This window comes from Cryptomeria japonica, chromosome 7 (assembly GCF_030272615.1).
Source record: "Cryptomeria japonica chromosome 7, Sugi_1.0, whole genome shotgun sequence".
NCBI classification, from domain to species: domain Eukaryota; kingdom Viridiplantae; phylum Streptophyta; class Pinopsida; order Cupressales; family Cupressaceae; genus Cryptomeria; species Cryptomeria japonica.
This window is the reverse complement of record NC_081411.1, coordinates 26,336,026-26,352,334: the sequence shown is the minus strand read 5'-3', so window position 1 is coordinate 26,352,334 and position 16,309 is coordinate 26,336,026. Positions and strand designations below refer to the sequence as shown.

Here is a 16,309-nt window from a genome sequence, read left to right as displayed (position 1 = left end):
GTCCTCGAAATCAAATATAGGCCTGCTTTCGGTAGCAATTTCAGTAGAGATGCTAGTAATCGCATGGGTGCCAATATCAGCATCAAAAAATAGATCGTCGTTTAAACTTGACTCAGCTCCATCTGCTGCTCTTCCAATCACACACGTAAACGTTGGCACACTCTGAAATAGCAGATAAAATACTCTCAATTAATCCATGGTAAATTTTTTTTGTTTTACACAGCACTTTCAAACTTTACTCACGAAAATATAGACTTTATTGTGAGAAGCTCAATTTTGAAATTAGAAAAAGATAAATTCTGTTAAAAATGATTGCCTGTTAAAAGGAGTATTGAAATGATTACCTTCAACTTGTGAATGCAATTCCGTATTAGTGCATTGCTGCAGTAGCTCAGTCTCATATATTGCAATGCAAGAAAATCTTCGACACCTGATATGCTCGGCAGCTTCTCACAAGAGTCAATCTCAATCTTCTCCAAGCAGCTCAGTCTGGCAAGACCTTGAAACTCTTCAAGCTCAGGACAAGAATTAATGTACAACTTTGTAAGCTCAAAGTTACCTGACACACTTCTCAAATTTTGACAACCATTTAATCGAAGATCTTTAATCCCACATCCATCTATTGTAATCCTCTCGAGGCAACTTGAACCTCTAAAATATGGCAACTCCACAAGCTTTGGACAGCCACGAATGTTTAAGTCTACAAGCTCTTCTCAACAAAAATCTAATGATTTCAAAATTTGACAAAGATCCAATTCAAAACATTTCAACTTTACATTTCTATCAAATGTTATGCTCTCCAGACAAGTCAAACCCCTGAGCAACAAGTGTTCAAACTCAAGGTCTGGACATTGACTAATGTTTAACATCACAAGATTTACAAGATCAGATGTCCCTGTCAATCTCTTGAGTTTCTTACAATTTGTAATATCAATCCTCTCCAAAGACTTCATACCCACTAGACACAGCTCGTCAAGCTCAAGTTCTGGACATTCATTAATGTTTAACAACACAAGATTTGGAAGACAAGATATTCTTGTCAATCTTTTGAGTTTCTTACAATTTGTAATATCAATCCTCTCCAGACACTTAATACCCACGAGACACAGCTCCTCAAGCTCAAGGTCTGGACATTCAGTAATTTTTAACAGCACAAGATTTGTGAGACTAGATATTCCTGTCAGTCTTTTGAGTTTCTTACAATTTGTAATATAAATCCTCTCCAGACACTTTAAACCCCCGAGACACAGCTCCTCAAACTCAAGGTCTGGACATTGACTAATGTTTAACATCACAAGGTTTGCAAGATCAGACGTTCCTGTCAAACTTTTGAGTTTATAACACCTTTTGATGCCAAGATAATTTAATGTCTTTACACCTGTTAAATTAACTTCCATTAGATTTTTCATGCTATGAAGCTTGATTGACTTAAGGCTTGGATAGTGAATTCCACTAATTGATATCTTGGATACACAATATTCACCATTAATATCTAACATTTCAAGACCACTCATCGGGGCCTTAACATTACTAGACTTTCGCCAATTTTCTAAGAACCCCTGTTTTGAAAAATCAGGAAATTCTTTCAAAAAGGTTTCAGTAATTCGCAGCTTTTTCAACTGGGAGGGCGCCTGAAATTCAAGATAAATTTGTGTAACGCTTTCAATGATAAAAAGTAGTCCGGAGACAATAATAACATAAAGCATTCCGCTATAGCTTTAACGAAGATATAATTTTAAGAGAGAATATCAAAATACCTGTCTGTGATTCTTCCACAACTTTTTTAGGCGTCCACCTTTGATTTCCAAACACGGCAAATTTTGAAGATGAATCCATGAAGGAATGCTTGGTTGTTCTCCGGATTTGTTCTCAAGCTGTAGCCATAGTAATGAAGCTGACTTCTCATAGCAAATATTTGATTGCCCTAAAAAGAAGGTAAATTGAGAACCCGTGGACTCGATGAAAACAGATTGGAAACACCTGATATTGGTAATTGTATGTAGTCTTTTGAAATCCCTTAATTCCTGCATGTACGGAAGCAGCTCAGATCTCAATTTGTATAATAAAGAGTTAGGATTTGGAACATTACTAAAGAAAATAAGTGAAGGGTACTTAACGAACATACCAAAGATCTCAGATCTTGAGGACGCCACAGGCGATGAGGAGGGCTGAGCTCATCTGCCATTTCTCTTCCCAAGTCCCTCAGGTGGTCATGCATTCTCATAACATGTTCCCAGTATTGATAACCTAGTTTTTCTTCTTCTTCAAATAGAAGACACTTATCTTTGAGTGTTTCAATTGCATTGTCAACATTCCATCCTGATCCCTTCAGTATTTCTGTGGCTACACTCGTCGGCTTGCCGACAAAAAAGCAGGCAACATCCATGAAAACTTGTTTTTCTTCATCATCCAATGAATCAAAACTTATTCTCAGTCTCTGCTTTATGTCTCGATGGAGCATCTTACTAGCTTTAATCAGTTCTGAGTCCCAATAACTCTTACTTCTATTACGAACGTGCCTACCCAGAACCTGAAGAGATAGAGGTAATCCTTTACACACGGTTACGAAGGCTTCAACCAGTGCCTCGTACCCAATAGATGGATAAGACTGGTCGAAGGCATGCCAACAGAAAAGTTCCCTTCCATTATTTCTATCCATTCCTTCCAAACAATAACGATCAGTAATCCCTGCAGTTATAAGCACCCCTGGGGCACGGGTTGTCACAATAATCAGACAATTACCAGATTTTTTAAAGATGTCCATGACCAATAAATCATCCAACTGCTTTACAAGATCGATGTCATCTACAACAATTAAAAAGTGTAAAAGGGGGCTCCTCCTTAGACAATCTTTGAGATGGCTTGCTCCTTCTTCTAGACTTGTAAAACTGAAATCTTTTTGGTCGAAGAGATCTTTGAGAAGCTGAAGTTGCAAAGAAGGTAATTGACCTGTCATATCTGCTTCACGTACATTAAACAAGAAGCTTGATTTAATGTAATCTGATTTCTTCCGGTTACACAACTCTTTGGCAAGAGTTGTCTTCCCCACTCCACCCATGCCGAAAATGCCTACCATCTTCGCTTTATTTTTCACATTCTTCAGTCCAAACTTGCTTTCCATATCTTCTACAAGTCCATCATGGAAGCGCCTTTCAAAATCTTCCACAAGCTTGTGAAGCCCTACTGGATAGTCAGCAACATATAAGCATGTTTTCCTCTGTACTTCTTTCTGCACAGCTTCTACTATTTCTTGGAATTGGCAGTCTCTGCAACTTTAAAAAATAAACGGAGGATTCCATAAGAAAAAGAAAAACTAAACCATGTTTTAAGGACAGGAAAGCAATATAAGATACAGCTATCAAAATTACAGTAATAGTACCTGTTAAATTCTTCGCCTGCTATAGATGAAATAGACCGAAGGGCTTCCTTCCATGTCTTTAGCTTCTCCAGGTACCTACCCTTCTCTTCATATTTCATGAATGCGTCAGCGTATACTCCTGTTTCTATGCGGCGGAGTTCCCATGGCTCCACTTGATAAAACACGGGGATGATTTTGGCATCAATTTGTAGCATGAGAACAAGCTCATCCAAACACCAAGGTGACTCTGCATATCTTGGGGAAAAGATGGCTATGTGTACCTTTGCAGAAAGGATGGCTGTCTCAATAGTAGAGCCAAATGAGTCTCCAAGCTTCTTCTCTTCGGAATCAAGAAATGAGTTTATATGTAGGTCCTTAAGGGAGTTGTAAAGCTGAGTAGCTAGAGTGAGTTTGACATCGGGGCCTCTGTGATTGATGAAAACATCAAACACTCTGGAAGATTCAGAAACCATCCTCCTTTCCCCGGCAGGCCCAATTCCAGAGAAAGCTTTTGATTCCCGATTTCGCTGGTGAGATGATGAAGAAGACGCCATTAGTTCTAGTTTAAAGGCTAACAAAATAGAAAGGAAAGAGCAGATCGAGTACGATTTGATTGCTGTATGTGTAACGCAAGATGAGATCTTGCGGAAGAGGAAGGGTAGAGAGAATTAAATAGATAGTATTGCGGGTTCAGTGCTTTCCTGGTCATTTCGAGGAAAGAAGAAATGATAGAAACCTTTGAAATGATCATGGGTATTTTGGGGACGCATTACCTGTAGTCGTATTTTAATCTTGTGTGTGAACTGTAAATTTGAGGAAACATTTTCTTAGTGACCATTCAAACTGATTGAGTCACGTGTCGGTGGTATGTCGACTGGGATGAGGTATATATTTATTTATATTTATGACAACTCCAAAATGGTCAACCAGAAAACTTCTGCCCCACAAAGCTAAGTGCCAATATGTGAACGGCCAACCAACACTTGGATGAGCATAGCAGATGAGAAATGTGAGTTAGGGGATTGTGTTACATGTAGATTGGATTACAGGAGGTGACTCTAATATGGCGGAACATTATGACAATACGTGTTCCCCGCTCTACGCGTCTTCTTTTACATTGTCGTAGGAGATAAATTTTGGTAGATTCCTCTATCCATTAATAATCTCCTGACCTCATCGATGTCAACGCACAAAGACTGGAAAGTGCTTCAGTTTTTAATGGGATAGGATGTTCAAAAAGCATTCGGCTAAGCGGTGGGCACATGGAATCAATATTCGCGGTCGATACCACCGTGGAAGGCAAAGGAATTCTTGCCTCTTTTGTCTTCAAATAATAAAATATATATATAATAAGATGAAGTGTTCCGCGTTATACGTGTTTTTGAAAATGAAGAGTGGTTGATTTTATAATTGAATAGAATGGTCAACAAGCGTTGAGCTAAGCGGCGAGCACATGAAAATAAAATTCATGGTCCATACCTATTCATTATTGAAAGCATAGACAATAATATTTTTGACAAATATAGTTGCGATTCCACCGTGGATGGCAAAGAAATTCTTCCCTCTTTTGTCTTCAAATATACACACTAACACAAATTCAATTGTAGACATTCATTTCTATTTGTCGTTGAGCTATATTAAGAAAATTTCTTTGAATTATTGTGATCTTAGCATGAGCATATTAAAATGAAAATGCGTGCTTCCAATTTTTTTAAAAGAAAGGAATTTTTTACAGCATAGTGCAATTAAGACTTTTAAGGTTCTTTTAATTTAATTTAATTTTTTTAAAATTTTTGTTTAAGTGTAAATTTTTTAAATTATTATATTTTTTATAATTAAACTACTAGATAGGGTCAATCCCAATTTCATTTAGAAAATAAATTTATACATTAGATTACATAGTGTTAGGTCGACCATTTTGTCAGCTAACCCATTAATTCATGAGTCTGTCATTCAACAAAGCCCTTCCCAAAAATGGTCTAGTTTTAAATATAGGCATTTAACATTGCTATACCTACCTAATCTCTACTGATATCATCTTTTCTTGTATTTGTACCATCTTTGGTATGATAAATAAGGAGCATATTTAAAGGTTCTTATCTCTTATCTCTTTTATATTTCTTCCCTTTCACAATTTTCTAGCCTTCTTCCAATATTGCAGCTTCCTTATGACCCTTAATTGTGGATTCTTCCAAATCTCGCGCCTCCTCAGGAATAAAAGAGATTCTGAATCTACATTTCCTATGACATCCTTAGATTCGCATTGTGACCATCTCCCATTTCTGAGAGTGGGGGAGATGCATTCTTAGTGTCTTTCAGTCCTACTGAGCTTTCAACAACATGAGCCCTGTTTTCCTCCCCCCAATTCCCCCCTTTTAAAGTATCTTCTAAAGAATCTTCTAACTCTATTTCCAAGTGCCTTTCTATAGTTACCTCACCCGAATTACTTTCTGAAGCTATAGAGATGTTTTCCACCACAGAGTTCTGGATCTTCCTCCTTCCACCATGCAGCCTATTTTTGGGTATTACTTTTGCTGCATCAGGTAGCCATATGTCTTGTTTGGAAGCACCGTCTAGATCTAAACAAAATCCCTTCATAGTCCATAGGTTGCTCCCAACATCCATTAACAGATTTCAAACAAAACTTTGCAGGGGGAGCCACCTTTGTGTTCATTTCCACAAGAATATAGTTTTTTAATTAATTTTCATATATTATAATAGATAGAAAATATAGAAGATAATAAGAGTTTAGAGTGAATGAATTTGGTATTAAGAATAAGATTTTCAATTATGTTAGAATAAAAAAATATAAACTAATTTGATACTATTATACATAACATTTGATTAATATGAATTCATTTAATTTTTTAAGAAATAAAAATAAGATACATACACAACACTACTATATTTCATGAATACATGTCACATGCATCATTAAATGACCTTCATATCAAATGACTCATCATTAATCCTTAAGGGTCTTCTTTAGCTATAGATATAGTCTATAAAAAGATAGACTGAACCTAGCAATACTTCTCCTTACTTCCACATTACCCATAAATACCTTATGTGCATAGTAATATAACTCACTATAGAGCTCCAAATTCGCTATACTCCCAAATGAGCGAGACTCTCCTTAAATAAAGGAGGAAGGAAGACCTCACTAGTCACAAAGGGTGGCTTCACTAGTCACACCTTTCCAATAATCATCACTCATAAATAATTAATAATTTAATAGTTATTTGGCTATAATTATTTATGCAGACACCTAAAATTATCCTAGTCTAATTAAATAAATATTGATTTATTTAATTAATTCATTTATCTTCTTCTAGCCTTTCCCTAAATTAAATAAATATATATTTTTTAATTTAATTTTTTTCTATTAAATATAATAGGAACACATTACAAAAAGAGGATGTGATCAGCTGTTGTAAGAAAATAAAAACCTAGAGAATGTCATGTATATACTACCAACTACAATCGCCACAATCTACAAAAAAGATACATCTATACATCTAATTATGAGAACAAATTTCAAAGACAAAACATCATGTAATATACTAAAATAGAATCCTATTGACCTTATAAAATATCCCCATCAAGAGAGATGGTATCCCCAACAGTCTCTATCCATGCAGTCCAACCTTGTGGACCCTCTCTCCAAAGAATCTCCTTGCCCCAATGAATGGGGGCAACATATGGATGGAAAAGTGGCTTTGTTATTGGAAGATTTTACTTTTGTTTTCATTCCTTCAATCCCCTCTAGTGGTTGAGCTCTCTAATAAAATTTTTAAGCCCAATCTCAAAAGGGGTTCTTTCTTTGGTCATCTTGGTCCACAAGAAGCCATTTGAGACCTCCCAACTAAACGCTCTAATAGAACCATCTTGGAGAAGCCTCTCATACTTCCTCCTAGCAAGTTTCATGGGCACTATAACCTACATATTTTTATAGAGGATGAGTCTATGTAGAGACTCAATAAAGAATCTATCCTTGCCACTAAAGACATTATCATTCCTGAATTTCCAAATTAGCCACAACATTTCAATAGAAAAAATACACCAAAAAACATTAACATATTTCTTAAGGCACTGGACATAACTAGAAAATAATCTCATAAACATAAACATTGTCATGAATGAGTAGACCAAAGGTATTCCATCCATCCTTAGCAAATAGGCATTCCAAAAAAAAATGCTCAATAGTCTCAGGCACTCTAAAAGCGGAATAGATGGAGGGTTCACCATTAGGTAGCTTGGTGGGGAGTTTATGCAGGATAAGGCGCCATAGGAAAGATGTTTTTTCTTGGCTCAATAGGTCTAGACCAAAGGGACTCAAATAGTTTTTGCGAAAAGGATGCATAATGATTCATATTCCAACATGAGTTCACATGTAAGAAGACAGATTCATCATCAACTAGGAGCTTGTACACACACCTGGCTTTAGTATGAGGAAGAAAAGACCCTTCAGGCCACTTATAAGATACAAATTTGGAGTTGTTAACAATGCACAATATGTATTTTATGGTGGGTATTGGGTATATCTTAATTTTGAATCACCTATTTCCAACTAAGCAAGTGGCCATCCTTAATATATCTGATAAATTCTCCAAACCTAGAGGTTGAACATCCTTGAAGCAAGGCTAGAGACTTATCTTTTTGCTTTAGATTCCACCATAGAGATCTTTCCCCACAAACTGCATTATCTTACCAAATTCAATGTCATTATGAGAGGTAAATTGCATCACCATATCCTAGGCTTTCTAGATAGATTTGAACATAGAGGAGCCTATTGGTCTAACCTCGAATTTCCCAACAATATGATCATTGAGTGACAACCTTTTCTAAGTAGGGTTTCTTCTATGATTAGACTTAAATATATTATATCTAATTTGAAATTTTCAAGGCTCATCCCCTTGTAATTCCTTAAAAATCCATTTGGCCGCCAAGGATATACCCTACCATCTAATGTCCTTAAGCCCAAGGCCTCCTTTATTCTTGCTCATGATGCACCATTTCCATTTCACAACATACCTCTTTTTCTTTCCTTTCCAATCAAACCAAAATAATTCTCTAATTTTGTTTTTGAATATGGCAAGATTGATAATTATTGAAGAGATATGATAAGGTGTAATATATATTGTAAGAAGAGGTATTTTTTGACACTTATGAACTCTTCTGGCAAGGGATAAGAAACACCTATTCCACTTACTTAATTTCTTATCTATTTTATCCTTGATCCATTCCCACATTGTCTTCAAATATGGGTTGATAGGAAAAGGTATTCCAATATGCCTTATTAGATGTGAGGTCCCCCCACATCAAAGAATGTTTACTGATTCACACAAGAGGTTGTGCATCCCATCCTAGCATTAATAGATTTAGGGAGAGAGATTTTTCTTCCCAAAGCCTCACAAAACAGTTTCAACTTGAGCATCAAGGCATCAATTTATTCCCATTCAATACAACAAGAATGGCTATATTATCAACACACTAAATATTAGAGAGTTCATCACCATTAGGCATATCAACTCCATTAACTTTAGGGGAAATAATAAAGTCTCAATATTATAATATAGAGCATCTGTAGCACTAATAAAGATAGCTAGCGCCAATGTTCAAGCTTGTCTAATAGAACTAGATAGGTCAAAGCTTTATAACTTGCATCCATTATGTTGACACCTTCAAATTTGAGAGAAATTTGAAGTTCCTATGATGAAAACTCAATTGCAGCACTCAAGGATAAATTTGTAAATTTTTTCCTAAGTAGCTCATTTTGGGGAGCTAAATTTTGAAGCCAATTGAGTGTTATGAGGAATGACTTTTAGAATGTGTTAACCAGCTATCATTCATTTTTTATGCTCACTTGCAACCTCCCATGATCAGATTGGACACATTTTTCAAGAACTTGATTTAAGGGGTCAACAAAGGTTCACTATGTGTATATTTTTCAGAAAAGTCTGAATTGCCTACTTTAGAGGCTTGCATTTTGCACCTAGTTGATCATAATGATGCACCACTTGTTCCCATCTATTCCTAACATATTTGTGTAGCCCTTTGCCCATTCTCAGATTCTGAGGACCTCATTTGACATGTTTGCGAAGTCCAAACCATTTGCAATTTGTTATGTTTTGTTGTTTGCCCAATAAAGTGTTTTTCAGAGAGCTAATTTTGAGCATACATATTTGACATCCAGATGATTGTTACATTAAGCCCATATTTTTTTATAATTCCCCATATCTAAATGAGCTTGTATGTCAATTTGTAGAGCCCCGAGACTTCATTTGATGCCTTTTCCAGGTCAAATGAAATGTAGATTGTTTAGTTTTATTGGTAAAATCAATGTTGAAGTCATTGAAGTAGCTTTGCATTTTGATTTTATCTTTCATCCTGGTGACTTGCATGTCAAACCAGCTGGCTCACTAAATTCTTTGTAATTCAATGATCTCTTGCCCAAGCTTTTAGGCCCTCATGATATTGTTCAAAGCATTTTTTTCAAAATACATTTGAAACAAGGTTTGAAAGGCTTTTGACAAGTTCTAGTGTAAAAACAATTAAGTAGTCAACTTTGACGTTTAATATCTTGCACCCCAGGCATCATCATAATAATGCGTTTTGCAGTATGATTCTCAATATATCAATCTATGTGCCCGCCAGTTACCATGGCCTCATGTGACCATTTGATCAGTTTTTGAAGATGGTTTATAGAGGCTCCAGCTTTGTTGAAGGGTTGAACATCAAACTTCAGTAGTGTTTTCAATTCAGAGATGCATGGAGACAATTTTAGAGGTCTGATTGGTGTGGAATGAAATTTTTTATGCCAAGCTCACAAGGAGGCCTAGCTTGCCACATGGCATTTCATTCTCATTCAAAGCTTTATCCCGATCATTTAATTATTTAAAACATAATATGTTCTAAATAATATTTATAATAACAATGAGATTATGTATCTGGATTACAGTTGATGAGGGCATCTGGTGGGACCCTTCTTCAATGTTCACAAGTAAAAAGGAGGTGGTTTTAAATGAATTTAAATTTAGATCATTATAATTATTTAATAATGATCATTTAAAGCATCATTAAATATATTGCATTTGGGCCCCATTTGTTTCACTGGCGGATAGAATTACAACTCGAGGCTCACTAGAGTGAAAAGGATATATCTCTAAGTTCCCGAGTTTCAAATGTTTGCAATATATTTTCCATGGTAAGAGTCTAAAAAGAAATCATTTCTCAATGAGTGCCAAGTTGAAGCAAGGCAAAGGATGAAAATAAAGTTTGTGGGGGCCACTTAGGTTTTAAAGAGAAATATGTTCTCAGATGCTCAGGGAAATGGAATAGAAGCCTCAACGAGCTCCGAGTAAATGAATTGTGCCCTAAATTCATATTCGTAGAAAAAGGTAGGGTTTTTGTTTCAGATTGGGGGCAACAAAGGAAGTTCTATGGATGCAATGATCACAGGGCTTTAAAAAATAGATTTGTTGAAAAGATTAGAAATCCTTGAATAAATGTAAGTAGTAATATGTATTTGATATTTTAAATAAACAAATTTCATTTTCATTATCGCATTCAATTTTAAAATGTCTACACTAAAGTCACCTTGTAGACATAATCTCTAGATAATCAGATCATCTCTTTATAAATATGCATCACAATCATATATTCTATTTTCATAATGAGAAATGTGAATATAGCTTGTCATTTGGTCATCTAACTAATTACTCCTTTGAACAAAGCAACAACATAACCAATTTCAAAACTCCTACAATCAAGATCACCAACACAACCAAAATCAATAAATCCCTATAAATAAAACATTCTTCCTACATGATAAATCTCATGATAAATAATAAAATGCTATATGAATTTAATAGAAATATCTAAAAATCCTTTTCACATGAGTGTTGTTTATTTGGTATCACCATAAACCTAATTAGAACTATCATTTCTTAGGTCATATTTGGTCTTACACGAACCATTTCATAAATGAGGCTCCCCATAACACTAACATATGAAAATTCATGCATCTCTTAACATCATAATCTATTTTATTACATGAAATTCCAAAGATCACATAATGCTAAATAATAAAGGGAGGTTAAATAGACTGAAATTTAGTATTACAAAAAATTACAAAATATTATTAATGTACTTCTAATTTAACCAAAATTTCTTATTACTGTAACCCCTTTGTATTTGCATTCCTAAGATATTTTTTTCTTGTAAACTCTTATTTATCTATTGTATGAAATATATTAGATAACTAACCATTAAGCTCCTTATTTATTCTCTTATTATTTATAATAAATAACATATCATCAACATATAGGATAATCATTAGTACTCGATTGCTAATTATTAAAAACAAAAAACACAATGATTACCCTCACTAAAAAATTCTTGATCAAGTATGAAAGGTTCAAATCTGTCATATCCCATCTTAGAAACTACTTCAAATCAAACAAATATTCCTCTTAATTTTCAAACCAAAAGTTTGTTAGAGTATTACACAATATTTGTAAGAAAATAAATTAATGATTAATAGTTAATTTTTTTGAGTAGTTATTACCATACGAGGTTATTCATGGGATTTGTAAGGCTATAATAGCCAAAGCACAATAATGTATCATCACCTAGATTGTATTCCAAAGAAAATGAGATTATCATTTTATGTATCTCTTGTGATGCAAAAATTTCTTTTGTATTAAAACATTAAACATTTTTCTTGAAAATATTTTACAAATTTGTATTTTACAAAATGCATTTATTCTATTTGGAATAAATTCAAAGCCATTATGAACTACGAAAAACTATTGGAGATATTGAAAAAGGATAGGTTTATTTCAGAAGAGGAGATTAATATACCATCATAATTTAATGATTGCAACCTTGGGGTCATAAGATTGAATTAATTCAAGCCTTTGACTTGTGGTCATAAGATTATTTGTGCATAAATAGGAAGGTGTTTCTTGAATAAAGGTTTGAAAAGTTTGTCTTTCCTTTAAGTATTCAATCAATGAATATGTTGTCTTTGAGTTAGTTTTTTCTTAAATATCTATAACTAAAGAAAACCCTTAAAAATTAATAATAAATCATTTGATACGGAAATTATTTAATAATATATGTGACATCTATTTATGAAATATAATAGTAGTGTTTATATCTTTTATTTTTTATTTTTTTAAAAAAAATATATGAATTTGTATTAATAATTATGTATTATATGAATTTGTACGACATAATTATATATCTTAATAATTATGTCATACACATTGGGGGATTAGTCTCGCTTCGGCGAGGACACCTCCAGATTCCATGATAGTGAATATAAAAAGCCCTCAAATAAATCTATTACAAAGGTGCAACTAGACTAAGCTAGAGAAAGATTCCTTTCCTTTAAAGAATTGAAAGCACATATTTTCATTTTAATGTGTTCATGCTAAGATCACAATAATTGAAAGGAAATATTATTAATCTAGCTCAACACCAAATAGAAATTAAAATCTACAATTGAATTTGTCCTAGTATATATATTTTATTGTTTGAAGACAAAGGAGGGATCTAAAGTCTTTGCCATCCATGTGGAAGCGCAGTCATATTTGTCAAAAAAAAATTATTGTCTATGCTTTCAATAATGAATATCGACCACGAATATTGCTTTCATGTGCTCACCGCTTAGCTCAATGCTTTTTTAAATTAAAAATGATCTACTTTCCGTTTTTTGTGCATAGACATTAATGAGGTCCGGAGTTTATTAATTCATAGTGGAATCTAACAAAATTCATCTCCTACGACAAATGCGTAGAGCAGGGAACACTTATTGTCATAATGAGCTCAGGACAACGTGTTCAATGCTAGAAGCACAATAACAGTCGTTAAAAAATTGCTTCTACGCTTTTTAAAGCTGTTGAGTTGAGTTGAGTTGACAAAAGATAACCAAATTTAAACAATATATGAGCTTGATTTTAAGCATTTGGATTTTTGAGGAATAGCTGCCTTGTATAAATCACACATGCAGTAAGTCAATCGATCTGTATTGTTTTTAGGTTATTCCTCAATGAAATGTTATCAATATCATTTTCAAATATAATAGTTATTAATGATATCAGATTTAGACAATTCATAATTTAATATCATTCTAGGTCCTGAATTCGATTGTAATAGTTTTTTGGATCACACTCCATGATCTATTATCAAAATACAAGAGAACTGAGTGATAAGCTGCAGACTAGAACCACACATAAAAAGAAGACCACACATAAAAAGAAGAGGGGAAAGAGGAGATGACATGCCGTTCAACGAGGGATCCAATACTAGTAGTGATCAGGATTAAATTGGGAAAATATTGAAATCTAATTTTCAAAATTTTCTATGTTTTAGTAAATTGCAATTTTGAGGGTCTTCGGTGCATTTTTGGACAAATGTTGGGCGCGGAAACATGAAGAGACATCTTCGATGTTTCCGAAATTTGGTTCTAGATTATTTGAATACCTTTCCAACGCATCAAATGGTTTGTAATTCGGAGCTAGGATGAGAAAGTTATGCCTTCTCAAAGTGGACTAAATTTTATATTTAGTTTTTTTGATAATTTTGATAGTTTTAGTAGTTTAATTGTAATAAACATTATGGTGACTCTTCGTTTCAATTCCAAGGGATTTGTGTGACCCTTGGGATACATTCGACTTGTATAAACTCCAATTTTGAATAGAATGGAGACAGTTTTTGGCTTGCAATCTTCTTGTTGTCAATTTTTGTTGAAATCTACAATACCGCAGGTATCACACCAGGTATTGTAATCTGGTTTTCATAAATCAGATCAAGTAGGAAAATGAAAAGCACCAAAATAATAAGAGGGGCCCAAAAAAAGAGAAAATATAAAAAGAAGTGATACAAAAGATTGAAAACATAAAACAAAATTAGAAGTAAACAAAATCAACTAAAAGAAAGAACAAGAAACCTTAAAACAAGAAATAAAACAAAATTGTAAACTGGTAGATAACTTTTAAAGAATGAAGACAAAAAAATAATAAAATTAAAAACAAGCAATGGAGGAAAGATAATAATTTATTGAAAATAAGTCAATAAATTAATGACTAAAATATTAATCAATAAAAGAAGAAATAAACAAGAAATAAAATTAAATGCTAATTTGGAAGTTGACTCCCTCTTAGTTCTGATTTTATTTATTGTTTATTTCATCTTGTGTTCTCTCACCTCTCATCCTTTTCTTTATAAGCAAGGTTATTATACATCATTTAGTTTATCAAACCAATTCGTCTCTTTGGTGAAATAAATATTTCTCCTTGTAGGTTGTGTTCCCAGCAATGAAATTGAAACTCAAACACTTAGTAAGTTATGAATTACCAAGTTGAGTAGAAACAATCTCGTTGATTTAGAAATACATCCTCATAGTTTTTATACTTTTATATTCTTAGAGTTATCACTCATATGGGAAGAGCTTCCATGATTAATCACTATTTACCAAATATATTCCAAGCTCCTTCTTCGATGTATGTATATCCATCTACATAATTGTTAGTGTCTTATGCTATAATAGTAGACATTATGCTAGAAATGGATTATATGAAGAAAACATTCTAAATTTTTTTGAACAAAATGATCAACTTAAAGAGGCAACATGTAGCTTATCCTAGACTTGTATATTAGAAAAATCAAAGTTAGAGGACACAATGTAAACCAAAATATATAAAAAATTCAATTAGTTTATGGGAAAAGTATACTTATAAATCTAATCAAATTATTCCAATCCTATGAGATTTCCACAATCCATTTTGTATTCTAATGTATTTTTCTGGATTTGATTGTGTGTATTTTTTTTTTCCCCTGCTGAGAACTCAACCCGTTCCTTGCAGTCTTGTCCAAATGTCTTTTTGGGCCCCCTATCCCCCGCCTTGGATCACGACACTCTTCCTAGGTCCTCTCCTATCCTCAACCCCATTAGTAATTGGGAGTCCAAACTTGTCGTCAACCTCTCTCTTGCCCCCATTGATTCTCTCGCCTTTAACTTCCTCAAGCGAGGTCTCAACTTTGCCTTGACTCCCCGCAACATTTCGCACAACGACTTCCTCATCGAGATTGAAAATGCAGTGTGTACCCTTCCCCTTGATGTTGCTAAAGAGGTTAGACAAGATTGTGCTGTGGCACTCCGTAATGCTAAACCTCCTAAATTCAACATCCCTAAAGCTGAGCTGTTGGCCTTTAATAATCTAATGTGTAATAATGACCTTATCATCTCAAGAGCTGACAAGGGTAATGCCACGGTCATTATGAGCGAACCAGATTACTTGGCCAAAATGGAAATCCTCCTCTCGGATTCCAGTAGTTACAAAATTTTGTCATGTAACCCATGCCCAAAGATTTTGAAGGCAGTTAGATCTGCTATTTCCAACTCCTCATTGGATGATTATACCAAACTTCATCTTCTTCCTTCTAAGGAAGTCACCCCTCGTATATATGGGGTCACAAAAATTCACAAAGGCAACATTCCTTTGAGACCCATTGTTGATACCATTGGGTCTCTGACTTACAAGTTAGCCGCTTTTCTTGCCAAATTAATCTCTCTGCTTGTTGGTAACTCCAACTCCTTCATCAAAGATTCCAACCATTTTGTCCAGTTTATCAAGGACACCAAGTTGGACCCTCAAGACACTCTTGTGAGCTTTGATGTGGTGTCCCTCTTCACCAAGGTCCCTATTCTAGACTCCATCGAGATTGTCAAGCTTAAGGTCAATGAGGAGATCGCCTCTTTGGTGGAACTTTGCTTAAGGTCAACCTTCTTCTCCTTCCAAGGCGTTATCTATGAACAGGTTGATGGAGTAGCCATGGGCTCCTCTCTCTCGCCGGTTATTGCCAACTTATTCATGGAAAATTTTGAGGAGGTGGCCTTACATTCTTTCCCCCTCAAGCCAAAGTGGTGGAAACGATATATGG

General features: G+C 34.3%; 1 protein-coding gene across 1 annotated transcript; it reads right to left on the bottom strand.

Annotated features, from left to right (window-relative positions):
- Positions 1-1,748: 1,748 nt before the first annotated feature.
- On the bottom strand, positions 1,749-3,970 carry LOC131856364 (disease resistance protein Roq1-like). The gene is made up of 4 exons (XM_059208127.1): positions 3,380-3,970; positions 2,280-3,272; positions 2,126-2,189; positions 1,749-2,024 (listed from the first exon to the last, which is right to left on the bottom strand). The coding sequence occupies exons 1-4, from the start codon at positions 3,910-3,912 to the stop codon at positions 1,749-1,751; spliced, it is 1,866 nt and encodes a 621-aa protein (XP_059064110.1). The 5' UTR covers positions 3,913-3,970.
- Between the last annotated feature and the right edge of the window lie 12,339 nt (positions 3,971-16,309).